Below are 27,241 nucleotides of genomic sequence, written 5' to 3'. Positions count from 1 at the left end.
TAAGCACTGAGAACTGTGCTCTGCACACAATAAGAGTTCAATAAATATCACTGATTGAATATAAAGAAATAAATCTCTACACCCTCAAATTTCTACACCCTCAAGTACAGTTTGAAGATGCAGATCATTTTCTTATAAGGAATTTTTCCACATCCATAATTAGGAAGCCTAAGAGAAAAAAATGGTTATTATGAAGCCAGCTCTCATAAAAGTGACGTCCAGAACGTTCACCCTAGAGATGGTGAAGAGCACATAAAACGAAGTGTCACACAATTTACCTGGTGTATCCTCAGCAAAAACGGAATTCCAAATGTCCCAAAAACCTCTTTGTGGAAATGTGCCACTGTGATTAGCATCTCACTTTCTTTATCTATATCTACCTGGTCCAGAGGTATCTCCTGTAGTCAAATAAACATTTTTTAAACATCAATTTCCTTGTGACAATCATCTTACTTTCACAATGTGAAGAGGCTTACAGTGACCTCGTTGTGGGGAGGGAATGTGTCTACCAACTCTGCTGTACCGTACTCTCCCAAGCGCTTAGTACAGTGCTCTACCTACAGTAGGTGCTCACCAAATAGCACTGACTGATTACAGCTAGCATAAATTGTTAGCTGACATGTTCTTATGCAGCTTATTAGGGGAGGTATCCAGGGCGGACAGCCTCTCTGCCACCAGCCTGCCGTAACTCACAGCCTCATTTTTGATTTCGATTCCCTTCCCTTTGGCCTAATGGGGCTGGTCAGTGGTGTGGTGGAGGCACCCCAGCGAATGAAAGGGTAGGAGTACCGCTCCAACACACCAAATCTCATCCCTGGGACAACCCACTCTCGATTTCTCCCATGGTAGGAGATTCCAGGTAAGAGAAGTGGAGAGGGGTGAGAGGGCATTCACAGCAAAGCCCTTTTCATCCTCCCTTCCCGAGAATAAAAACTGTGATATCCTTTAAGCGCTTACTCCGGGTGAAAAACTGCTTTAAGTGCTGGGGCAGATACGATACAAGCAGATTGGAAACAGTCCCTTTCCCACTCGGAGCTCACAGTCTAAGGTGTATTATCCCCATTTTAACCGAAGAGGAAACTGAGGCATGGGTCCCCACAGCAGGTAAGTGGCCGAGCCAGGATTAAAACTCCCAGGCCTGGGCTTTTATCACTAAGGCACACTGCTTCTCCATGGTTCACTATTTGTGTTTGGAAAGAAAAATCCCCAGCCCTCATCCTCTCCTCTCTCTTTCAGAGTTTGAACAATTATCTGTGCCTTTTTTTTTTTTTTTTAAAAAAAAAGAAAGGTTGGGACATACTAGGTTAGGGTGATTTATACTCAGAGTGCCAACCCATTAATTTTGAGCAAGGGGGTGAATGTGGGGAGGAGCTTTGGGAAAAACTAAGACCACATGGGGCTGAGGTAGGGGAGAAGAGATCCCATGAGGTGTTAGGGAGCCAAAAGGGCAAGCAATTAGCCCATCCCCAGCTGTGGCTGGAGTGAGAATCCAGAGCTGAGCCAGAGGTATCAGAAAGGGGCACAAAGGAAGCCTCCATCTTGGCTCCACTTCTGGCCTTCAAAACTGGGAAGGCAATGGCCTTCTTTGGCCCCACAAAACATGAGACCCTGCCTGGCTCCTTCAGCATTTGTCTATGAGATGGTTCAAGGGGTTAGCAATTTTTAAATAGGCAGATGAGTGAACATGGAATCTACTGGAGGAGGCAGTGGAATATTAGGATATTTTCCTTCAAGACCACCACAACTCAGTTGAGCTCACAAGGCCAGTCACAATACTTAGGGAGTTGAATTGGGTTTTCCCTGAAAGTTCGGGACAGCTGTTCACTAAACAGTAAGACATTCACTTACCTCTATTCGAAACGTTCGACTCGTGGCTGGTGATAAACATTCTAATAGCTCGTCTTCCTGATGGACGCCGATAATTTTGTAGCTTACAATTTCTAGCAGCCTTGCACATGGAAAGTGGATCGACAACAGAAGCAAGTGAATTCAAGAGTCATTGAGGGGAGGTGGGGGAGGGGGAGAGAATCACCACTTTGTAGTTATTGCGGCTACTAAGACTATTTTTCAAAATTTGGGTCCACGCCCCGTCTAAATACTTCTGACATGACTATCTTGACATGACTGCAGTCCCGGTCCCTCATGCACATTTCAATTTACTTCTAGAAATACACCTCTTCCTAACCGTTCCTTTAAGCTGACTTGGCATGTAAGAGGGAAAACATTAGTTTCCAGATGAGATTACAATCAACGATTTAAAAAAATTAAAATAGAAAAAAAATAGAAAATAAATTAAAATGAGTATATACAGGATAAATCGATTCCACTCGGTCTGTCAAGTCTGAAGGAAAAATTCCTTGGATTCATATTTTGACTGCCAGATGTAGGGGAATGTGCCATCCAACCATCCCAGAGGGCATCTCTTGTGGTAGACGGTTTCCAAAAGGAATCTTGAAAATAATTGGCTGGGGTTGGGGTGGGGAGAAGATGTGCACCATGTCCCCTAATGGCAATCAAGGCAAATGCTTGCTGAATTATGGGGTGACAGTAGGGACTGGGCACTCCCCTCTGTCGTAAATTGGCTTCGCATGTAAAATTCTTGCACGCCCATTGTGGTGAGCTGCACCCCTTCCCTAGCGGTAATACAACCAGCTGAGATAATAATGACAATAAATGCATTTGTTAAGCACTTATTATGTGCCGAGGACTGGTATAGAATCAAAGTAATCAGGTTGGACACAATCCCTGTCCCACATAGGACTCCCAGTCGTAATCCCCATTATACAGATGAGGTAACTGAGGTACGGAGAAGTGACCAGCCCATATGTGATAGAGCTGGGATTAGAACTCACGTCCTCTGACTCCCAGGACCATGCTCTTTCCAATAGACCCTGCTGCTTCCCTGGGATGGAAGTGCAAGTGGTGTTGTGTAAACTCCCTGAGCCATAATCAACTCCTTCACACACGTCCTCCGTCACGAGGTCTTGAGTACAGGGAACAGGCTCATTACCATCAAGAAATACGACCGAAAGAACGGTTTGGGGCAACGACTAGAGAAAAGTTTTTGGGTATGTTTTGGTGGAATTCATTCAGAGTCCTCGATCCCTCCCCACATGGAAAAATGTTTTACACCCTTTCTAGAATCCTCGCCTTTCTGTAATGACTTACCTAAGTTTCCCTGACCCTTTCTCACAGAGTTCTACAGCCTTTTTACATTCTTCTAATAGGTCCCGTACACACCCATGCTTGTCTGGATATAGTGTTATTTCCTAAATAATAAAAGAGTGACATTTAAAGTTAGATCAAATAAAAGTATAATTTCATAGTGATTAAAAAGGCAAGGGAAAGAATACATTTGAAAATGACTAATGTTTAACTAAACTCAAGAAATGTGAGAAGTTTTTCAGGTGTTTCCTGGAGAACAATGGTGATTCTTTTCTTAAATGAATCTCCCTAAAATAACCAGATAATGCACAGACAAATATTTCAAGTGTAAACTGTTTCTCAATCCAATTCAAGAGCACTGAAAATGCCTTGCTCTGAGGACCAAGGAGAGACATTTACAATAAATTCAATATAGTAAGTCATTTTACTCACCTCTTCCCTAAATTGGCTATTTAGCCATATACACTTAAAACTCCTCCTGTTCTCAAAGTCTGTAATTTTCATTTTAAGCTAGGAAAAACAAAGACAATTTAGGTACAATTGAGCAGAAAAAAAAGGAGCTTTCCCTTGTGGGCCAAATTCAAATTGATTGCAACTCCTACCTGCTGATAATAGAGTTTCTTAGGTTGCCTAGGTTTGAAGAACTGCAGGAGATCTCTTAAGGTACCTTCGTAATTATGTCTAAGAGGATTGCCTGGGCCATCCTTATAACTGCACAAGAAACAGCACATCAATGGAGCTTGGTTAGTTAGAGTCACAGCAAAAACGCATGCTTTGAAATAAAGAGCAAATGGCTAGTCTTCTGAAGTACTTAAGACCAGATGAAAGCCTCGGGATGACTATATATGTGGAACACGATGGTGAGCGAGAAATTCAGTTTAAACAAGGGCACGGAACAACCACAGCCAATTCGCGCCCATCTGGGAAGCCTGGATCAGGCACATTACGACAGTCAATTCGCTTCCACCGCATGTATTTTTAAAACATTCCCTTCCAAGAAAGTCATAATGGGACAATTCTGGGCAGCGGAGGCTTCCCTCATCTGAATCCTGTGAATCTTGGGAGTAATGGGGAAGAAGTTTGAGGAAATGATAGACACCTATGGATTCTAGTCCAGGGAACTGTTTGCTATGTCCTTAAAATAAAATCTCAGTAACCTCTGGGATCCTCACCTGATCCTCCCATCCCAAACCCAGAGCCCTTCAGATGAAGAAATTCAAAGCAACCAAGCTGCCCCTTAATAAAGGTAGTCTGCAAACATTCCCTGCCCACACTGAAGAGGAAGTCCCACCCGGCCACGATGCAACTCTGTTAGCTCTGTTACGCCCTCGCAATGCATAAAAATTAGACCTAGAGGAGCAATTTATTCTGCAAGCACTGGCCACTTCAGAGAAACTATCCGATAGATTTGCTTGATGCTACAGAAAATGCTGACATTTTAGCAGAGGCTGGCCTGACCAAGTTTGACAGCATGAGGCCTAGAGGGAATTCAAAGGAACTAAATTCTGAATGACCCAATAAACTGTGCATGATGACCGACTCGAAGATACGACAACCAACTTTAACTGTATTTCTTTGATGCTGACAGTGAGAACGCCAGTCTTATGCTTGCAAGAAAATTCTGAGGGTCTTATAATTCTGTTTCAAAAAGGGTCCGTAGCTATTGGGTTGGAGCAAATTCTAGACTGAGCCTGTTGTTGGGTAAGGATTGTCTCTGTTGCCGAATTGTACTTTCCAAGCACTTAGTACAGTGCTCTGCACACAGTAAGCGCTCAATAAAGGACTGAATGAATGAAATTCTACTTATTTAAAACACATGTTCAGATTCAGATAGATGAATTTAATGCTGTAATCCTGCCATTATTTTAATAAATGTTCAAGCTAATTTTCCAAGCAACCCCATTCGTCTTCATGTCGTCATCACAGCTTCCCTTCCCTGTGATCCGTCACTAACCGGCTTTTGCCTTGAGCAGAATGATCAAGCTTGGGTCAATACACTTGATCCAGTTGGACCAGAAGACTACTGAAATCTATACTGGGCAAAGTACAAAACTAAGTACAGTTCCGAATGGATGCTCCCTAATTCTTTAAAGAATTCTTTAAACTAATGCTCTCTAATTCTTTAGTTTTAAGATGTTCCGGTGGATACTGCCCTGAAAATGTGCAGAAATTAAAAACAAATGAACGAGATTTCTCGGAGTGAACCTTACCCTTGGGACTTGAAGAACTGAAGAAGCATTGGATCTGTATTTAGTCTCTGGGCGACTGTCTTTGCAACCTGGAGAAATGAAATGGGACAGATAAGGAAAGGGATGTTCCGTTTTCCTGGACAAGCCAATGATTTCAAGCTTTCTCAGAGCCCCCTTTAGGCTACCAACACATTACCAGTTCTCGTCTAAGTTTCTTCCTCTGCCCAAGTCACACACTGGAAAAGCAGCAAGGCACAGGGGTTGCTCTATTAGTCTGGGATTTGGCCAGCTTTTATATATATATGTATATATATAATTTTTTTTTGTGTGTGCGTGTATATTCTTTTTTCGACGGCATTTATTAAGCGCTTACTATGTGTCAGGCACTGTACCAACTGCTATGGCAGATACAAGCTAATCAGGCGGAACACAGTCCATGTCCCACTTGGTGCTCACGGTTTTAATCCCCATTTTTCAGATAAGGTAACGGAGGTCCAGTGAAGCGACTTGCCTAGTCACACAGCAGACAAGTGGTGGAGCCGGGATTAGAACCCAGATCCTCTGACTTCCTGGCCCATGCTCTTTCCGGATCCTCCCAGGTCCAAGTTCCTTCCACTAGGCCACCCTGCTTCTCCCCCGAGGTCTCTCCAGCTCTAAGGTTCAATCGCTACATGGCAGGGGAAAAGTTATGTATTTAATCACATGGCGTCAGAGCTTCCACTCGTGAAACTATAGGGCTTTTTCGTCGTAAAATCTTGAGCTTCTGTAATGAAACTCTCCCTATATAGGTGCGTTCTACAATCTTCATCGTAAGTGCCCGAGAAGTGAGGGCTCCGTTGCCCCGGGTAGTGAGCAGAATAATCCATTCCTCTCAAGAACCTTGCTCACTAATTATCAACTTGGAAGTATTTCCCTATGTTCCCTGAGGTCTAACATCCATCCACTAATGCCTCATGGAAAATAAGGAAAAACAATCAGTGGGCAATTTCGTTTCTACTAGTTGGCCCATTGATGCAAGATGGGATTTAATGGGCCATCCCTTTTCTGTTCCTAAAATGCTAAATAGAGATATTTGCCGAAACAAACTTGTTTTCTGAAGAGTTCATCTGCTCCTGATAGCCCAAGACTGGGGTTTATTCCATACCTGATGGCCCAAACCTTGCTTGGTGACACTGCAGTTGTGTGGAGAGGATTTTGTGTCACAAAGAGCATGAAGACTTCAGGTGAGGAATAAGCGGCAAGAGCAAGTGAACTCTTGGGAAAAAACAGATCCTGTTTCCATGGAAACATCCCCACCAATTAAAAGGAAAAAAGAAAAAGAAAAAGGGAAGCCTGGGGAAGAAAATAAAAATACATTACATGGGCAAATCAATTCTCAATAGAACGCTTCAAAAAACACTTTCCATGTGGCATCACTGGGGGCTCGTATTTTTTTTTTAAAAAAAGGAAAAAGAAACCATCATATAAAGGGTAAGTAAACCATGGGATGGAATCAGTTTAGAATACCCTAACGGCTAAAATCTAGGATTGAGTACCCTGACTGACTCCTTGTGAATCTATTTGCCAGCTCCCTGGCCTAGAAGTGAATGAAGAAAAGGAAGATTTAAAAAAAAAAATAAACAGCTGGGAAAGAAAAGATTGATACTTTAAAAAACATACCTGAAAATAATTCATTCTATTTGACAAGGTCACAACAAATCCAGGATCATTGGGGATTGTTTTATCACAGAAAATGACATCCACGCGGTGATAAAGGTCTCTGAAGTACTCTTTTGCAGTTGGTAGCTCACTATTATCATTTTCTGGGTCATCCCTAAAAGCAGAGAAATTATTTACAAATTGCCATACGCCAAGAAGGTGAATATTAAAGAGGCCAAGAGGATACTTTGAGATGATTACTGAACACATTACCATTCACAGAAACTAAATTGATCCATTAGGGAAGGTTAACCTGCACCATCAAGATTTTATACAACGGCCACCACCAAGAGAGTCAATCTTTTGGGGATGCTCTGAGGCTTAGATGATTGGGGGCCAATAGTCAATGCCCTGTAAGGTACTACAGAAAAGGAGATGAGGCATTTCCACAGCTATGTCTCAACATAAAAACCGAGCTATCAGGAAACCACCAGGAAGGTTTGACTATGCAAAAGCAGATAACGACAGCAGTTGATTGGCAAAGAGGCGGGCCTGTCTTGCAACTGGTCTTTTTGATAAACCATGCAGTTTTATAGTAGGAGCAGAAATCTGTGTGCCCCTTAGAGTATTTTATTTGTTAAGCATTTTTACTGTGTGTCGAGCACTAAGTGCTGGGAGATTTAAGTTAATCAGGTCGGGCTCTTTCCCCATCCCACACAGGGCTCACGGTCTAAGTAGGAAGGAGAACACGAGTATTTCAGAAATGCTCGCTTCGTGGCCAAAGCCATTCCTGAAGACCTATACTGCCCTGCCTCTGAAAATGATATCAAAATCCAGAATCTGTATTGATTAAAGTCCTCATTTCTACTACCTGAATTGTCTATGAGCTTGGCTAAAGACCCTTTAAGCACTTTAATATTCAACCCAGCACTTAAGCACTTATGATTACATTCTCCTATTTCCCCCATCTGTAATTTCTTTTAATGACTGTATCCCCCCATAGACTGTAATCTGCTTGTGGGCAGGGATCACACCCAACTCTATCGTAATGTACTTTTCCCAAGTGCTTAGAACAGTGCTCTGCATACAGAAAGCTCTCACTAAATACCACTGATGGATTGAACGGTGGGACAAGTATGGCTAAAAGACAGGATCAAGAGTCCAAAACCATTCCAGAGGGGAAACCTTTCTAGAGCACACTGAGGTGTAGTTTTCAAAAAATTAAATTCAAGTTGTGATAAAAAAAAAGTTGGTGCAATATGTGGCTCTAACACATAGAAAAAAACACCAGATTTTGTAATCTAGTTTAAGATGATCACATATAAACATTTCCGAAAAACACATACTTCTGAAACACGATTATGTCACCATCCATTAATTCATCGAGTGCTTTATCAAGAGACACATCATAATCCTGAATTCTCTCTGTTAAATTCGGTTTAACTTCCTGCAACAAAAGAACAATAACAACACATCACTTAAAATAAATCAGCAGGAGATAAAAAGGTTTTACCCCGGCCTATCTGTTAGTATATTCCCACACCCTTTTCTCCTAGCCTATGAATCCTTACAGGACTACCAAAAAACACACAATCTTATTTGGCATGAACAATGAGTTCACAACCTCTGAAAAATCACCTTCCCAAAATTAAAAATATCACACTAAAACACAGAGATTTTCCAAACTGTAGGCTGTTCTATTATTTCAAGAAAAAGAATCCAAACCTCATAGAGGATAAGGTTAGTTTCTTGGGAAAATCCTGCTCTTTCACACATAACTGGAAGCAAGTCACCTAAGACAAAGAGAAAAAGATCGTGTATACTGCACCAAAACAATGCACTGAATTTTTGGACACCAATATTCCTGTTGGGGAGATAGAGACTTACGTATTTTACAGGATATTGGCGTATAGATATGTCCACAGTAATTCAAACTCCGTGTTTTAGGATCATACATCTTCAGAAACAACATCACGTCATCTGCAAGTCAATGAATTGTTTAGGTACAGAATTTCAACACCTCACGTGCAGGAGAAATAATGTTAAGTAGCAGGTGTTTCGTGGCTCTGTGGAAAGAGCACGGGCTTTGGAGTCAGAGGTCATGGGTTCGAATCCCGGCTCTGCCACTTGTCAGCTGTGTGAATGTGGGCAAGTCAATTCACTTCTTTGAGAAGCAGCGTGGCTCAGTGGAAAGAGCATGGGCTTTGGAGTCAGGGCTCATGAGTTCGAATCCCAGCTCTGCCACTTGTCAGCTGTGTGACTGTGGGCAAGTCACTTAACTTCTCTGTGCCTCAGTTCCCTCATCTGTAAAATGGGGATTAAGACTGTGAGCCCCACGTGGGACAACCTGATTCCCCTATGTCTACCCCAGCGCTTAGAACAGTGCTCGGCACATAGTAAGCGCTTAACAAATACCAACATTATTATTATTATTATTATTAATTTTTCTTAGTAGATTTGAACTTTTTGATTAGCTCACACCAATCCTCCCCCTCTGGAGATCATTGTGAATGTGTCTGCTTATTGTTACATTACACTCTCCCAAGTACTTAGTACAGCGCTTTGCACACAAGCAAATACGATTGAAATATGAAAAATACCAAAAATGTGGGCTACATATTTCCCGCAATGCGTTCTCCACTTTGTAGTCAAGATCACTAAGTAAATAAAGACTTATTACTACCACAGCCTCTAATAAATGACTAGACAATTTCTAAGCATGATGCTAATGTGCACTTACGATCTTTATCAAACTTCGGTAATGTCGCTCCACTAGCAGCCATCTCTGGATCTACTGTTTCGAGGAAAATTGTCCATGGATTTTCATTGTCACTGAGCTCGATCATCTATTTCAAGACAAAGTAGGCACTCCTTTATTTTAAAAGGTTTCGGGTCTCAGTGAATAACTGCCATTTATCATCCCAGATTATAACGCAGAAGATGAAGCTGAACAGTGCAGAAATTCCCATTTCTTATTCTGCCCCAAAATGGGGGAAGCTGGGGGAGGGAGGGGAACTTGGGTGGTCTGGTCAGGTCATTGAGGGCTAAGCTTCAAGCCATCCATACACTGAAAGACTCTGATTTTGCTTTGAAAAAGACAACCGCCATTTTTAGCATCATGCTTTCCCTCTGCGTTTAGGCTAGATTAAACAGAGAACTTTCTGCCTCTGTGCAGGTCTATCTGGATAGAACGTGACGTGGAGTTGAAAGGAGGAGTTGTGTACCCCCATGTGAATGCACAAAACGGTCAAGGCCTAATGAACTCAACATGACAGGAGGCAGCATGGCCTAGTGGCAGGAGCATGGGTTTGGGAGTCAGAGAACATGAGTTCTAACCCCGGCTCTGCCACTTGTCTGCCCATGTGACCTTGGGCAAGTCACTTCATTCTCTGGGCCTCAATAACCTCATCTGTAAAATGGGGATTACAAATGAGACCCTCATGTGGGACTGGGACTGTGTCCAACCTAATTAGCTTATATCTACCCCAGCGTTTTGAACAGTGCGTGGTTCCTAGGAAGCGATTAATACCGTAATTATTCTCTTTTACACTAGGTCCTGCAAGGCCACAACCTGCGTTGAAGGAAACTTAAGAGACTATTGAATGGCTTTCCCTCAGCCAGCCCTCGCAGCTTGGCCTAAACAATAGACCTGAAGACGATGGAGTTGAACCATTGCCAGTCAAGCAGTTGGGTCAAGAGGGTTTAGGCAGGGGAAGGTATGACAAAAGCCCAGGGCCAGGAAATAGGGACTTTCTGGCAATGAACACAAAACTACAAGGATCCTCTCAACTTTGGAGGGGTTGAAAAAAGCCACAAGGAGAGGCCTGGGATCCCAGAAGACAGGCCACAGTTAACAATAATTATGGAACTTATTAAGCGCTTTCTATGTACCAAGCACTGTTCTAAGCACTAGGGTAGATATCAGTTAATCAGGTTGGACACAGTCTCTGTCCCACACGGGGCTCACAGCCTTAATCCCCATTTTCCAGATGAGGTAAATGAGGCCCAGAGAAGTGAAGTGACTTGCCCAAGGCCACACAGCCGACATGTGGCGGAGCCAGGTCCTTCTGACTCCCAGGCCCCTGCTCTATCCACTAGGCCACGCTGCTTCTCAGTTCCCAGCTGCGGCACAAAGCGGCAAACTACAGAATTCCAAATAATCCTTGTGCTTTTTGGGGGGGTGTCTAACTTGTCAAGGTGGGAAGTGGCAATGATTTGCCCAAGTAATCTCGAGGAGTTCTTACTGGGGAGCATTCCTGAAGGACCGTGAAGGGCAAGGGACATAATAGAAACAACAAAATCTGTTCAGAGCTTACCATGTTCCAAGCACTGAATTAAATCCCATGGTAGGTACAAGATAATCAGTGCCTGTCCCACGTGGAGACTACCGTCTAAGTCCCGTTCCTACCAACTCTGCTGTACTGCACTCTCTCAAGTGCTTAGTTTAGTTCTCCACACACAGTATTGATTGATGGATAAGAGCAAGTGGCAATCAATGAACAGACAATTTTGGGTGTGGAAAAATTCCTGGCTGTAGCCCAATGTCTGGCACAGTGGAGGAGGGTCTTTTGTGGAGATGATAGCCAGAGAATCTCTTAACTAGGCCTCGTGTCTAGGATGGATAGAGGCAATTCTACTCCACAGTTTCACCAGAAGATAAAAAGAGGCCCAACGGGGCAGTCTTAGGACACTGCATCTTGTGTGAGGGTGGATAGGAAAGCGGGGGAGAAAGAAGAATCCACAATCTGCAGTTTTACACACAACTCTCTGCTATGCCAAGAAAATGGACAATTCGATATTTACCGTTTTATTACCGTCTGCTTCATTATCTAACATGGCTGGTCTTTTGGTTCCATTACTCCTTGCTTGCATTGGCCATAATCGGATCTGATCTTGTGGAAATCCCTATAAAAAGGAAAGACAAACAGTATTAAATGAAGCACTCAGAAAACCCTTAATGCCATAGCCATTAAAAACAAAACAAAAAACCCAATGACAACGATGCCAGACTTCTGGGGAATCTGTGCCTTCCACTCAAATGTGAGCTTGCTCTCTTGGGCTTCCAATCCTGTGTGGCTCCTTAAACCTCCTGGTGCTGACTGCGGTTCCTACACAGCCCCATCGCACAAAAGAATTTCTGAAAATCAAACTCCTGATTTACTCAAGGCCTGGTTTTCCAGGTTGTACACTGTTCGGGCCCTTGGCTCTTCACCCTTCCTGTTTCTGCCTGCCCATTATTTCTTATACTGCTCATTAAGTCTTGACTTCAGAACATTAGTCTTAACTTCAGAATATACTTCGGGCAAAGGTGAGATGGTGAAAATCAACTTGCTCCATTTTGGTGGGGTGACAGGCTGAGGTTTCTTGATTATCTGTGCATTTCATTTATTCTCATCACCCCTGGCTCCTTTAAACAGATCCCCAAGAGCTGCTGGTACTTTACATTCTGAAAATATGAAACAGCTCAGTTGGGAAAACCATGTGCATTAAAAGCAACGAGGGGAGTCGAAATCTCCCTTGGAAAAATCACCTGACAGGGGGAGCAGAAGAGGGAAGTACAGAAGAAGCATGGCATAGTGGATAGAGCACAAGCCTGGGTTCTAATCCTGGCTCCAGCACACATCTGTTGTGTGACCTTGGGTGAGTCACTTCACTTGTCTAGGCCTCAGTTACCTCATCTGTAAAATGGGGATTGAGACTGTGAGCCCCACATGGGACAGGGGCTGTGTCCAACTAGATTTGTTCTGTGTCCAACTAGATTTGTTTGTATCCACCCCAGCGCTCAGTACGGTGCTTGGCACAGAGTAAATGCTTAAATATCAAATACCATTATTATCAATAGTACTCCTGGAGGTAGAAAGGGAAAAGATGCATTGGGTATGGGGGGATTTTGAGAGATTGTCCACTTTCAAGACAACCGATCCTAAACTTTTCTAGAGAGATGAAAACCAACTCATTTTTCGCTGGTCAGGGCAGAGTTCTCTTGGTGTAATGACCCATTTTGTTGTGTCACACAAACAATATTCAAATGGTAATCAGCAATAAACAAATTAACAAGGCCAACTTACCATAGTTTGGGAGAGGTTCTGAACAAATTCAGCAAGCGAGGAGTTTTTTAATACTTTGAACACAGTGTATTTCACTTTTTCTTCATCATACATATCATTGCCTTGATGGCCACAAAACTGGTCCTCGGTCACTATCTGAAAACACCGATTTACACATGAGACATATAATGAGGCAGTTACATAAGCGATTCATATGAAAACTGAATCAACCTGCAAATGGTAGCTGGACTAGAACGAATCCTTCTTTTAACCAGAACTACACCTGTAAAAGTCATTAATGTACGAATGGCCACAAATGGCCAAAGGAATCAGTTATGTATAAAGAAAAACATTAAGCAGCAGCTTGGCCTAGTAGACAGAGCATGGGCCTGGGAGTCAGAAATACCTTGGTCCTAATCCTGGCACTGCCAATTGTCTGCTGAGTGACACTGGGCAAGTCACTTTACTTCTTTCTGCCTCAGTTACTTCAACTGTAAAATGGGGATTAAGACTGTGAGCCCCATGTGGGACATTGAATGTGTTTAACCTAATGAGCTTTTACCTACACCAGCGCTTAATATAGTGTTTGGTACACAGCAAGTACTTAACAAATACCCCCGGACACACCAAAAAACCTCCTAATTTATTAACTCGGGTATCTAGTGGACCTAAATGGTAATCTTGCGATCAACCAACCATATTTACTGAATGCCTACTGTGACCTGAACACTGTACTAAACACTCAGGAGAGGACAACCGAATTAGACGTGATCCTACTCAAAAAGTTTGCAATCTGGCAGGGGAGATTGACGTTAAAACTACAGATGGGAGAAAGAAGGAAATGGGGCAGTGCGCATGTGTATTACAGGAGCTCTGGTCTCATGGATTTGAATGGGGAGGAGGGATTTCCAGTCACCGCACGGGGGTGGGGGGGCGGAGAGGGTAGGGGGTGTGAAGGGGGCACCCCAAAAGGCTGATGATGGGAGAGATGAGAACAAGGCAAGGCAAAAGTTAATTTAAGAGGAAGGTGGGAGGAGAAAGTGAGGCCTGCCCTTGGGAGAGCAATAAAGGTCCAAGCAGCCTGGCCTAGTGGACAGGGCACAGGTCTTATGAGTCAGAAAACCTGGGTTCTAATCCCAGCTATGCCACTTGTCTGCTGTGCGACCTTGGGCAAGTCACTTCACTGGGCCTTAGTTCCCTCATCTGCTAAATGGGGATTCAATACCTGTTCTCCCTCCTACTTAGACTATGAGCCCCACGTAGGACTTAAGTATCTTGAATTTACTGTATTGCTTACTAGTGGACTTGGCGCAGAGTAAGCGCTTACATACCACAGTTATTATTTTTATCATCCTTTTCCTACTACTTCTTGATCACCCAAATCCTAAGGAATTAATGAAACTACTCTTAGAGGATATCTAAAACAACACTAACAAAATGTCAACTCACAGCAATTATCAAGATGTTCTAATCAGGCAGTGTCTTATAACCAGACGCAAAGCAGGTACACTATTTGGTGCCTTGCTTTTTCTTATTCCTAAGTCTATAAATCTATAAATCAGAGATGCAGCATGGCCTGGTGAAAAGAGTGTGGGCTCGGGAGTTAGAGGGCTTGGGTTCTAATCATGCCTCAGCCATGTGCCTGCTGAATGACCTTGGGCAAATCACTTTTAACTTCTCTGTGCCTCAGTTACATCATCTGTAAAATGGGGAGTTAACATCTGTTCCTTCCCCTATTTAGATGGTAAGCCCCGTGTGGGACAGAAACCTGATTCTTCTGTATCGTTCGTAGCGCTTGGCACATCGTAAGTGCTTGACAATACCACAAAATTATTATTATTATTATTATTATTATTATTGTTATCATAACCACATATTCCCTGTTTACTTGTCTCCTCAGACAAAGGAATTCACTTGAGTGCCCTTGTTAAACTGACCTGCACTTGCATATACAGATGAGCTTCCTGCCTCTCCTTCCTCTTTTGGGCTTCTATTCTCTTCTCCTCTTGTAGTCGTTCTACCAGCTGCTGAGGAATATCATGGTCCGTGACCGCTTGCAAAACTTCACCTGCAAAGACGAACGGGTTCGAAATTACCATTCAAAAACAGTGGGCTTCCCCCTGTTTTAAGGCTGCTGGTCCAGTTAAAAGAGGGACCATTTTCTGACAATCCCGCAATGATGCTTTGTCCTACAGGTTTGCACCTCAGTACAAGGCAAACTTTACTTGGGAGGTTCTGTAGGAGCACTGGCCTGTGTGGTTTCCAGGAGCCAAGGAAGTACTCCACTTTTAACATGTTTTCTTTTGAAGTGGCACATAATGACTAACAAAATCAAACAATCACTGGGTTACAATGATGACTACATATTCATGGTGAGGCTGGATAAGAGTGGATTTTTCTATTCCTTGAGAATGCTCTGGCAAACAGAGCACTGCTTGTTCAATAGACTGTGAACCCTATGTGGGACAGGGACTGTGTCTGACCCGATTATTCTACCCCAGCGATTCATGTAGTCCTTCACACAAAGGAAGTGCTTTAACAAATACCACAATTATTATTATTATGGAGACACTGATTAATTTTAACAAGGTATCTATATTGCAATAAACTGTTTCAATACCAGAAAGAGATTTTCTCTGAATTTGTAAACTAGCCTCAGTATGGATTCTAGCAATGAAATCTCTTGAGAGAAAATATTGGACACTTCAATGTACCAACATCGCAGTAGTCAATGTCAATGTCCAAAAACCACTTCCGACTGCCAAACAATTTGAAAACCTGGTTCAACATTATGAGGGACTTTTGTTTTCTTGGAAGAGGAGGAAAAGGCCTGATCAACATTCCCGATGTAACAAGTTGTAGCAACTTCCCACATATTAGATTTAAAAACTACCACATGGAGCAGAAAAGGTAGAAAATGACACAAAAAACCCCCTCCAATTTCATCCCATGCCAGATGTAGGCGAGGAGAGATCCCTAAAATGTATACTTACTCAGCTTTGATTCCCTGATATAGACCAACATATAAGCATTCGTACAATGCCGGACAGATAAGTCATCATCATGTCCTCCATAATTATGCTCAATTGCTTCTTCCTTTGTACACCTTGATACCACGTCATCATCAAATTTGCACCACTAGAAGCAAAAATTAATTTTGTTTCAAAAGGCAAGCTGTGTCTAAGCAAACCTCCACGGATAAATGGCGCATTTATACCTAACAAGCTTGGGCTAAATTACATGGCATGAGATTGCTGAAAGAAATAGGAAAAAAACAAAAAACAAAACTAGGTAAAGTCTTTCAGAATTTTTTTCTCTTAAAGCCTACAGGTGGAAGTTAAATGAAATTTGAACATATGCTTTCACCTGACAAATTCTCTTCTCCCAGCTGTTCAACATTTTATTTTCTACCCCAAACCAATTTTTCTCTCTGGCTCAAATTATTGATGTTCTATTACTATGAGGGGAAAGAAATAACAAATGATGCCCAGCATATTCAATTTTTGTATCAATAGCTCCAATTTCAGACATGGTTAGAATACACAAGAACAAATGTTTCCAATTCCTTATCAACTGTCTGAAGAGCAGCGGATCATTTAAGGGCAACTTTAGGTAATCAGTTTGGGAGGATATGCAACGGCAAGGTGTCACCAGAGCCACCCCCCCCCCCCGCCCCAGGTTTAATTATAAAGGCAGCGTGGCCTAGTGGAAAAAGTACGAGCCTGGGAGTTCAAAGGACCTGGCTTCTAAACCTGGGTTGGGCACTTGTCTGCTTGACCTTGGGCAACTCACTTCGTTTCTCTGTGCCTCATCCGTAAAATGAAGACCAAGACGTGAGCCCCATGTGGGACACGGACCGTGTTCCAATCCTATTAGCTTCTCTCTACCCCAGAGCTTAGTAGAGTGCCTGCACATAGTATGTGCTTAATAAATATGGCTTTAAAAAAATAAAAATTATAGCTTCCAAAGCCCTTTGGACCATCAGAGAGCAGCCTTTCTGGGGACTCAGAGAATTTAGTTAAGGGTTCCCCACTTTCAGATTCCCCAACCTGGGGGTCTGGGCATGGAAATCTTACCACCCCTAAGGCTTGGCCACATGTCCAAATTCAGGCTATTTTGGGCCATTCCGGCTGGGAAAACAGCCTCAGTTCTGCCGGAGAGGTGGACCGAGGCTCATACTGACCTTGTGTGAGGCTCACATATCGCTCCTCTAATGCTAACCTTCTTAGTAAACTTTCATCTCGTCTACCTTGCCACCATCCCTTCGTCTGGAACGCCCTCCCTCCTCATATCCGACAATTCCTCTCCCCTCCTTCAAAGCCTTATTGAAGGCATGTCTCCTGCAAGTGGCTTTCCCTGATTAAGCCCTCCTTTCCTCTTCTCCCACTCCCTTCTGCGTTGCCCTGAGTTGCTCCCTTTATTTATCCCCCTCTCCCAGTCCCACAACACTCATGTACATATCTGTAATTTATTTATATTACTGTCTGCCTTCCCCTTCTAGACTGTAAGCTCACTGTGGGCAGGGAATGTGTCTGTTATATTGGTATACTGTACTCTCCCAGGCACTTAGTACAGTGCTCTGCACACAGTAAGTGCTCAATAAATATGTCTGACTGACTAGCTGGGAAGACTCAGAGCCCCTGGCTGCTGCTGGTAATGTCCTGAGTGCAGTGGATCCCGATTAAACCCTCATCCAGAGAAGGGTCAGCACAGTTTTCCATGGGGTGTGTGCCTCCCTTAAATTTACTCAGGGTACCCCTACCCTACCCCCTGCCCCAAATTTCAGATTTTCCCTCAGGGATCTTGCTCATAAGGTGATAGGTAAAATCTGGCAAGATTCTTTACCTTTAGGAGTCGTGGAGCCTCTTGCCTGTTGTGTGACCTTGGCCAAGATCTGTAAGCTCATCATGGGCAGGGGACATGTCTACCAACTTGGTTGTATTGTTATACTGTACTCTTTCAAGCAGTACAGTGCTCTGCACACAGTAAGTGCTCAATAAATATGACTGACTGACCACTGTTCTTCAGTTCCTTCATCTATAAAATGAGGATAAAATACCAGTCCTCCCTCCCTCTTAGACTAGGAACGCCATCTGGGTCAGGGATTGGGTCTGATCTGATTATACTGAATCTACCCCAGCACTTGGCAGGATTGTTTTTAGGAGTGCAAAAAGCCAAGGAACAAACTGAATAATACTGAAACAAAGTATGTGCTAAAGCACTTACTATGTGTCAAAGACTGTTCTAAGTTCTCAGGTAGATACAGGTCAATTAGGTCAGACACGGTCTTTGTCCCGCATGGAGCCCACAGCCTAAGTAGGGAGAATGGGGACTGAATCCCCATTTTGCAGCTGAGGAAACTGAGGCACAGACAAGTCTAGTGATTTGTTCAAGGTCACATAGAAAGCAATTGGATGATCTGGGATTAGAACCCAGGTCCTCTGACTCCAAGGCCCATACTATTTCCAATAGGCCACGCTGCTTCTCCTGATCTCCTTTATTCATTCAATTCATTCAACAGTATTTATTGAGCACTTACTATGTGCAGAGCACTGTACTAAGCGCTTGGAATGCACAAATGGGTAACAGATAGAGACAGTCCCTGCCGTTTAAAGGCTTACGCCCGCTGCTACCCAGGATCAACACCGTCCTGCCAAGTGGTAGGCCGGGGAGGACAAAGCACAGCTCAGGATCACAGAATTCATTCAATCTACTTATTGAGCACCTACTGTACTAAGCACCTGAATAGTCAACATTGGAAATAACAATGTTCCAGGAGAACTTTTAAAATTGCCATACTAAGATGGCTGTACGTACGCACGCACAGACACATAAACAACTTGTTGTTGCAGCAGTCCACACAAAGTTACTACTTCTTATTGCGGCAGTCCACACAAATTCTTACTACTTACTGTTATAGCAGTCTACACACAAATCACCCCACCATCCTATCACAACTTAACCCACACATTTAGCTTGTTAATGAGCTCTTCCTTTAAAGCTCAACATTACTGAGTCTGGGTTAAAAAAAAAAAAAAAAAAAAAAAAAAGAACATCTGTGGATCCTTGCTCAGTGATAGCTCTCGGTTATGTCTCTTTCGGTGCCATATTTCGTACCCACCCAACCCCAGGACTTACTTTGCCATCCCCTTTAGGGTTTAGGTAAACCACATAATGTCCACCATGGTTGTCTCCACTATGAACCAAGACTGCATGAAGGATGTAATTTGCGGGATCTTTGGGGTCTGTTTTTTGCAGAAATTCATCGAGCGGCAATTGTTCTGGAAACTCAAACCTAATTGGAAAAAAAATCTTATTTAAAAGGTAAGTTTCAATTGTACAGGCGCATTATGGGTTCAGGATTTAAACATTGTGATCATCACTGATAAAGATTTATGACTGATGTCTGTCTCCCCCTCCCAGATTGTAAGCTCACTTGTGGGCAACTCTGTTGTATTGTACAATGGCCTAGAAGATAGAGTAGGGGCCAGAAAGTCAGAAGGACTTGGGTTCTAATCCTGGCTCTGCCATTTGTCTACTGCGTGATCTTGGGCAAGTCACTTAACTTCTCTGGACCTGAGTAACCTCGTCTGTAAAATAGTGATTTAGACTGTGAGCCCCATGTGGGGCAGGGACTGTGTCCAACACGATTAGCTTGTACCTACCCCAGCGCTTAGAACAGTACTTGTTGCATAGTAAGCACTTAGCAAATACCACAAAACAGTATTAGCCTAGTCAAATGTAACATTACTAAACTTTGCATAATTCTTTTATATTGTACTCTCCCAAGTACTTAGTACAGCCCCCTGCACAGAGTAAGTGCTCAATAAATACGATTAAGAATTCACAGAACTGCAGAACATAGTATCAAGCTAAAACAGCCACTGAGCAATTTTGAATCCTAACACTTTTTTAAAGTCAGCATGAAGAGAACCAATTTTGGGTTTAGCAATGCAAAATTTCCGAAGTTTAAAAAAATCGTTCTTCAGTCTGCCAATTCTCAGACCAGCATGATAACATCCTTTCTGCCAGAGGATAAGGGAGGGTGCTATCAATCAGCAAAATGTGCATTCTGGGCAAGATGGTGATTGCACCCTTAATTGAGAATCTGTGCCCAATATAAGATTTTTTAAAAAAAATGAGGTTCAAAATTACCTATCATTGATCTTGATGTTTTGGTCCGTCTGAGGGTCATACATAAATCTCATGAGTTGTAGATGAAGCACCGGTGGTAATGTTAGGAACTTCACACCTTTCTCTGCTTCCTGATCATTGAAAAATGAAAAGAAAATTTCAGTTACCCACTTACTGATACGGCAGCCCCAGGGCAACACTTCTGTCAGACTTCTAAGAACCCTGTCACTACCGCTCAATAATGTGCTTTAATTGTCTAGGTTCCTGTGGAGGGAGGGGGAATTCATTTGAAACTGTGGAGGAAAATGGCAAATATTTTATCTTTTTGAAAGAAATATATAAGCTAACTAAAATATTTCAAGTAAGAAGACCACGGGGAAAAAGCAAGTTAAGATACAAGCCCAGCTACTCACAGAACCTCAGCACTGGGGCAGAGATGAGGTAATCAGCTTATAAGGCATTTGAGAAAACCCAAGCTCCAGCACTGATTTAATTCAACTATCATAACATTGGGGTATCCTCAGGGACTGGTATGGGGATGAGGTAACAGAGAAATCAATCTAAATCAGATGCCCCAGTTAAATAGGTGCCCAATTATGCTGCTCAGAATATGCGCAGATGCTCATGCAAAGTCTAGAAGAGATGCAAGGGTCTAGTTGGGTCAGTATGAGCAACATGATGTACTTTTTTCAAAGCCACCTGATAAACACAAAGAGTTGCTCTGTGTGGGCAGGAGCTGTACCAAGAGCTGTGGCCTTGAAAAAACTGATTTAGTGCTCACCCTCAGGGAGTTTACTACCTTCTACAAAGGCAGGGATGGGGGTCCCCTAAATACGGTTGTTCAGCTGGAATGAAAAATTCAATGGCAGGTGTAGAGCTGGAGGGCAAGCACCAGAATTGGAGCAATCTTGGAGTGAAATGGGTGGCTGGGTTGGTGGGAGGGAGGGACAGGAGATGAGACTTGTGGGAAAAGTTTCATTCAGGAGCTGAGGATTTAGTAGGTCCCTGAAGGAGGTTCCAGGATGGGAGAGCACGGGCCTGAGTGTCACAAGGACTTGAATTCTAATCTCAGCTCTGCTGCTCATCTGCTGTGACCTTGGGTAAGTCACTTTACTTCTCTGTGCCTCAGTTACCTCATCTGTAAAAGGGGGATTAAGATAGTGAGCCCCATGTGGGACAGGGACTGTATCCAACCTGACTAGCTTATATCTATCTTAAGTGTTTAGTACAGTGCCTGGCACATATGAAGAGTTTAATAAATACCATCATGAACTGTCATTAATTTATCTTTAAATTGGGGACTAAGACTGTGAGCCCAATGTGGGGCATGGATTGTACCCAACCTGAGTAGCTAATAATAATAATGGTATTTGTTAAGTGCTTACAAAGTGCCATGCATTGTCCTAAGCGGTGGGGTGGATACAAGCAAATCAGTTTGGATAAAGTCCCTGCCTCATGTGGGGCTCACAGTCTCAATCCTCATTTTAGAGAATAGGGAACTGAGGCACAGAGAAGGAAACTGACTTGCCCAAGGTCATACAGCAGATAAGTGGTGGAGCAGGGATTAAAACCCATGACCTTCTGACTCACAGGACTGCGCTCTATCCACTATGCCATGCTGCCTCCCCAACTACCTCCAGTGCTTAATACAGTACCTGACAAATAGTAAATCCTTAATAAGTACCAAAATAAGGGGAGGGGGGATGTGCAGAAGCTCTCGGGTACGTTTTGCCAGCAAGAGGTGGATGGCGGGGACATTTGCATAGGCCGAGTATGGACTGGGATGCAGAAGTAGCTGGGGTGGGCAGTTAGTTATGAGGTGGGACTTGGGGGAAGCCTGAAGTTCTGGGTGAGAAACTCTTAATTTCATCTGAAGAGTGACTGGTAGCTCCAGAGGGGAGAGAGGTAATCTGATGAATGTCTAAGAATGATTGTATTTGAGGCTGTGAGCAAGATGGATCAGAAGCATGGAGATAAAAAAGAAGGCTGCTGCAGAATCCTAGCCGGGAGGTGATTTGGGGCACGAATGAATGTCATGTGAACGAGAGAAGCTCCAGCACTGAGCTTGTGTAGAAGTAACATGACAGAGCTGGACTAACAGTCAGTGAAGAGGCAAAGACGATTCCGAAGTCACGAGCAGGGAGAGCAGGGAAGAGTCTGGTGCCTTTGACAGAGCTGGGAACACAACGGGGTGGACAAGGAATACAAGGAAAGGTGAGGAGTTCTGTTTTGGACAGCCATTAAAGCTCTTGGAAATGCACTTGGTTCAGGGGAGGGATTCAGGGTGAGTCTAGAGTACTTTCCTCCCTAATCTGGTTTCCTATTCCAACGCCTTCCATCAAGGTTCTGAGCTACCACTGGGTGCAGGGAGCAGGAGGGAACCTGCTCCTTCTAGACCTTCAGAGCTCAAGAACCACCGTGGCCTGGGAGAAGAATGCAGCTTCCCGAGGCCAGAAGCCCTGTTGGAATCTACGTCCTTAAAAACTGCCCTGGCGATCTACACTAGGGACATCTGGTGTCTTGGCCAAGTTCTGCGTGCCCAGGGATTTCACCCCCTTCCCAAGGGCTGCTGGGTGGGATGATCATGGTATTCATTCAATTTTTTCAATCACACTTATTGAGCGCTTACTGTGCTGTGCGCAGAGTACTTACTAAGCCCTTGGGAACGAGGAGGGAGAACGTCCTCCCTCCTCAAATCCAACAATTACTCTTCCTCCTTCAAAGCCTCATTGAAGGAACATCTCCTCCGAGGCCTTCCCTGACTAAGCTCCACCTTTCCTCATCTCCCACTCCCTTCTGTTTTGCACTGACTTGTTCCCTTTGCTTTTGCCCGCCACCCAGCCCCACAGCACTTATATACATAGCTGTAATTGTATTTATTTGTATTCATTTGTGTCTCCCTCCCTCTAATAATAATAATGTTGGTATTTGTTAAGCGCTTACTATGTGCCGAGCACTGTTCTGAGCGCTGGGGTAGACATAGGGGAATCAGGTTGTCCCACGTGGGGCTCACAGTCTTAATCCCCATTTTACAGATGAGGGAACGGAGGCACAGAGAAGTTAAGTGACTTGCCCACAGTCACACAGCCGACAAGTGGCAGAGCTGGGATTCGAACTCATGAGCCCTGACTCCAAAGCCCATGCTCTTTCCACTGAGCCACGCTGCTTCTGTAGCCTGTAAGCTTGTTGTGGGCAGGGAACGTGTCTGTTTCTTATTCTGGCGTACTCTCCCAAGTGCTTAGTACAGTGCTCGGCATACAGTGAGCGCTCAATAAATATGCCTGAATGAATGAATACAAGAGACAGACTCATTCCCTGCCCACAAGCTTAAAGTCTAGAGGATGGGCTTACGTTCCAGGTGCCTATCATCTAATCCAACATGGGCTTTGGGGAAACAAAAAACAACTCCTAACTGGACTGGGAAAGAAGAAACACTGCAGCTGGCTGGAAAAAGCAGGCTGTTCCTGGCCTGAGGGGATCGAATGGTTGCCAAATCAGAGATGGGAGAGATGGGAACAGAGGAGCCCAATTCCATCTGCGGGAATGGTCAGGGAAGAGGAAGTGTAGGGAAGAGACAGGGAGGTACAGACTAACTAAGGGCTATAGGAGTGTGAAAGTCAGGCGGTTGAAAAGGCAGAAAATTGCGAGCAGCAGCAATGGCATAGTGGAGAGAACACGGGCCTAGGAGTCAGGTCATGGGTTCTAATCCCGGCTCTGCCACCTGTCTGCTGTGTGACCCTGGACAAGTCCCTTTACTTTTCTGGACCTCAGTTACCTCATCTGAAAAATGGGGATCGAGCCTGTGAGCCCCACATGGAACATGGACTGTGTCCAACCCCATTTGTTTCCTTCCACTCCAGCACTTCCTACAGTGCCCGGCACACAGTAAGCGCTTCAAATACCATTATTATTGTTATTAAGTAGCCAAAGAAACTACTAGAGACTGGATGGCCGGATTGGCAGGAGCACAGAAATCTTCCATCACACTTTCTGCTTTATATGCACAGAGCTGGGTAATCCCCAGACCCAATTTCGGACTCTAAAAGTTAAGAGAATATTGAATAAAAGCCTTTCATGCTGAGAATAACTTGAATCCCTTCCTCCCCGTGTTCTGAACTCACCAAAAGATAATGTGAGATGCATTTCTAATCTTTACAGTGGGGGAACAGGTGTGGGGAGAAAAAAATAAAAAACTGCATTACACCAATTTAGAGTGCCGGGGGCGGAGGGGAGGGAGAGAATGACAACTACTATCAGAAAGCTGTCAGGCACCAAATGTGAAAATCAGAGGAAGCACTCGGTCTCCTCTTACCATTCCGAGACGTGAGTATGAAAATGGCAAAGAGATACCTGCAAGCCATGTTCTCCAGCATCATATTTGTTATCACCATCTAGCTGCTCTACTGCCACGTAATCTATGAAGGACTCAAATACTAGGAAAAAAACCAAAACATAAACTAAAAATCATGTTTAAACGCTTCAAAATACAAACACCGCAGTAACTGTTTCCCTGTGAAACTTCAACTTATATAATTTGGCTTGGCTTAAAAAAAAAAAAAAATTCAAACGAACAAATCCAATTCTTTTCCCCAGAGCTCCCTCGGGGACTATAGCCTATGCCCACAGCAAAACACCATGAAAGAGGTCTGCAGGGGGTGGGCAGAAAGTGCAGATGCCCGCAGGTTCTGGGGCCATCTCATGCCAAGTCTGCCATTGCAGACGGTCGCAATTCTGTCCCCTGCAGAAGTCAGGTTTAGTCAAAAAAAGTTGATGCCCAGAAGCCCCTCTAAAATCAGGTACCCTGGGGCCCACCTTGCCCTGACCAGCTACTCCATTGCCTCTCTCCCTTCTCAGGGAGCAGAATCAATTTAAATGATTCTAATATTGCCAGAAGACAGGCCTCCGTCTTCTAGAGACAGATGACAGCAGCTTAATGAGACTTTGTTGCCATTGATGGAAATCTACCTAACATCACTTTCACTCTAGACAAGTGAGGAAACATTAAAAAAAAAAATATCCTTCACCTGTATTTTACCCTCTTCCCCAAATCACAATAATCCTGAGCAATTATAATTTTAAAAAGTTACGGATAACAGCGATCAGAAAACACACAGGGGATGATGAAAATCTTCCATCAGGTATTACCAGCCCCAACTGAAGTTCAACGGAAGTATTACTCCAATGTAATGGCATATACCGTTCACATAGAATTTCACTTACTATTTTTTTTTCCTTTTATACTAAGCTGGATATCATAATAATCTTCCCTCCGATCAGACCGATAGTCTACATCTTTGCACTGGATATAAGACTGTACAGATGAAAGATAATCTTATGTCAATGTACAGACATAAAATGTATTAAAGTATTAATAATCAGTTTTTTTTAAAAAAATAGGGCTAATACATACCACCATCTTTCCTCTGAATAATTTAGGTATGGTGCCTTCTACACACGTGCCTTTCATTTTGTTTTCCACATTATCAAGCAACTGAAAAATAAATAGATTTTATTAATTAGAATACACTGCACTTACCGTTAAAACGCAAGAACGACAGCGGTGCATAAAAAGGATTAGCACTGGGGATTGAGCATCTAAAGGCATTCCGTTGTAAAATCTTGCCCAGATTCTGGGACTTACTGTATTGTGCTCTCCGAAGCGTCTAATACAGAGCTCAACCTACAGTAAGTGCTCAACAGATAACTTTGATTTATTGAGTGACTGGATCCAGAACAGTGTGTTCAATCTCACGATTTTGTGCTCGGCTTCACAAAGGAGAAGAGAAACCTGTTGACAGATCTGCAGTGAGGATGACGGAGAACAGAAGGGCTGGAAATTATGGTCCACAGGGAAAGGCTCCCAAAATGGAGATAGTTAGTAAGTCTGAGGAGGGAGGTTAAATATACAAAGGGGTATTGTATAAAGAGTGTGAGCCACCAAGACCAAGGGAAATGGGCTTAAAGGGGAAGGGATTCAGATTAGCCTTTTAAGAAGGCATTACTCCAAAATAAGGGTTATAATATTTTAGGGACTGAATGACCTCCCCCAAATTGTCAATCCAGTTAGAATATTCTATGCCCAGGGCAGGAGAAGCAGCGTGGCTCAGTGGAAAGAGCACAGGCTTGAGATTTAGAGATCATGGGTATGAATCCCGCTATGCCACTTGTCAGCTGTGTGACTGTGGGCAAGTCACTTAACTTCTCTGTGCCTCAGTTACCTCATCTGTAAAATGTGGATTAAGACTGTGTGCCTCAAGTGGACAACCTGATTACCCTGTATCTACCCCAGCGCTTAGAACAGTGCTCTGCACATAGTAAGCGCTTAACAAATACCAACATTATTATTATTAAGGCTGTTTTATGGGTTTTATCATAGTAAAACTTCTTCCAGGTGTTTACTTCCTGGCAAGTATTTTCCAGAATATTAATACCATTCCTTTCAGGTGGTCTCTTGGTAGTGTCCTGCCCACACTAAGGCAGGCCAGACTGGGGGCCTCTAGACTGTAAACTCGTTGTGGGCAGGGAAAGTGTTACATTGTTCTACTCTACTCTCCAAAGCACTCAGTACAGTGCTCTGTACATACTAAGTGCTCAATAAATACGACTGACTAATTTGGGCCTCCTTCAACCAGGGCGCAGCAAGAGGGGAGGCAGCATGGCCTAGTGGGTAGATCCTGGGCCTGGGAGTCAGAAGGACCTGGATTTTAATCCCAGCTCCACTACTTGTCTGCTGTGTGACCCTTGAGCATGTTACTTCACTTCTCTGGGCCTCAGTTCTCCCGTCTGTAAAATCGGGATTAAGAACCTGAGCCCCATGTGGAACGGGAATTATTTCCAAGCTTGTATCTACACCAGCGCCTACTACAGTGCCTGTCACATATTCAGCACTTGACAAATACCATAAAAGAAAAAAAACACCTGCACTGATGTTCCTGTGAGTTTCCTGTGTCAGCCCATCCTTTCAGGCCCCCAGGATGACCATGCCTACACAGTGCACTGGGCACCCACCTCACACAAAGCAAGCATGGCCCTCGTCTCACCCTAACCAGACCTGGCCTTTCACAGTTC

General features: G+C 43.6%; 1 protein-coding gene across 2 annotated transcripts in view; it reads right to left on the bottom strand.

Moving 5' to 3' along the window:
• The window catches only part of USP7 (ubiquitin specific peptidase 7), a 93,107-nt gene that overhangs the window by 4,790 nt on the left and 61,076 nt on the right, over positions 1-27,241 (bottom strand). For both annotated transcript variants that reach the window (XM_029053792.1, XM_029053799.2), the window contains 20 exons: positions 25,584-25,664; positions 25,394-25,484; positions 24,524-24,606; positions 20,195-20,304; positions 19,178-19,334; positions 16,033-16,177; positions 14,977-15,107; positions 13,061-13,195; positions 11,796-11,897; positions 9,733-9,838; positions 8,880-8,972; positions 8,718-8,785; positions 8,339-8,439; positions 7,014-7,167; positions 5,376-5,443; positions 3,768-3,876; positions 3,598-3,675; positions 3,169-3,269; positions 1,849-1,948; positions 279-398 (listed from right to left, as the gene is read on the bottom strand). In XM_029053792.1, coding sequence (XP_028909625.1) covers positions 279-398; positions 1,849-1,948; positions 3,169-3,269; positions 3,598-3,675; positions 3,768-3,876; positions 5,376-5,443; positions 7,014-7,167; positions 8,339-8,439; positions 8,718-8,785; positions 8,880-8,972; positions 9,733-9,838; positions 11,796-11,897; positions 13,061-13,195; positions 14,977-15,107; positions 16,033-16,177; positions 19,178-19,334; positions 20,195-20,304; positions 24,524-24,606; positions 25,394-25,484; positions 25,584-25,664 — 2,133 coding nt within the window. The remainder of the gene's footprint in view (positions 1-278; positions 399-1,848; positions 1,949-3,168; positions 3,270-3,597; positions 3,676-3,767; positions 3,877-5,375; positions 5,444-7,013; positions 7,168-8,338; positions 8,440-8,717; positions 8,786-8,879; positions 8,973-9,732; positions 9,839-11,795; positions 11,898-13,060; positions 13,196-14,976; positions 15,108-16,032; positions 16,178-19,177; positions 19,335-20,194; positions 20,305-24,523; positions 24,607-25,393; positions 25,485-25,583; positions 25,665-27,241) is intronic.

The sequence above is a fragment of the Ornithorhynchus anatinus genome, chromosome 2 (genome assembly GCF_004115215.2).
Source record: "Ornithorhynchus anatinus isolate Pmale09 chromosome 2, mOrnAna1.pri.v4, whole genome shotgun sequence".
Classification (NCBI taxonomy): Eukaryota; Metazoa; Chordata; class Mammalia; order Monotremata; family Ornithorhynchidae; genus Ornithorhynchus; species Ornithorhynchus anatinus.
This window is presented reverse-complemented; position numbering and strand designations above follow the sequence as displayed.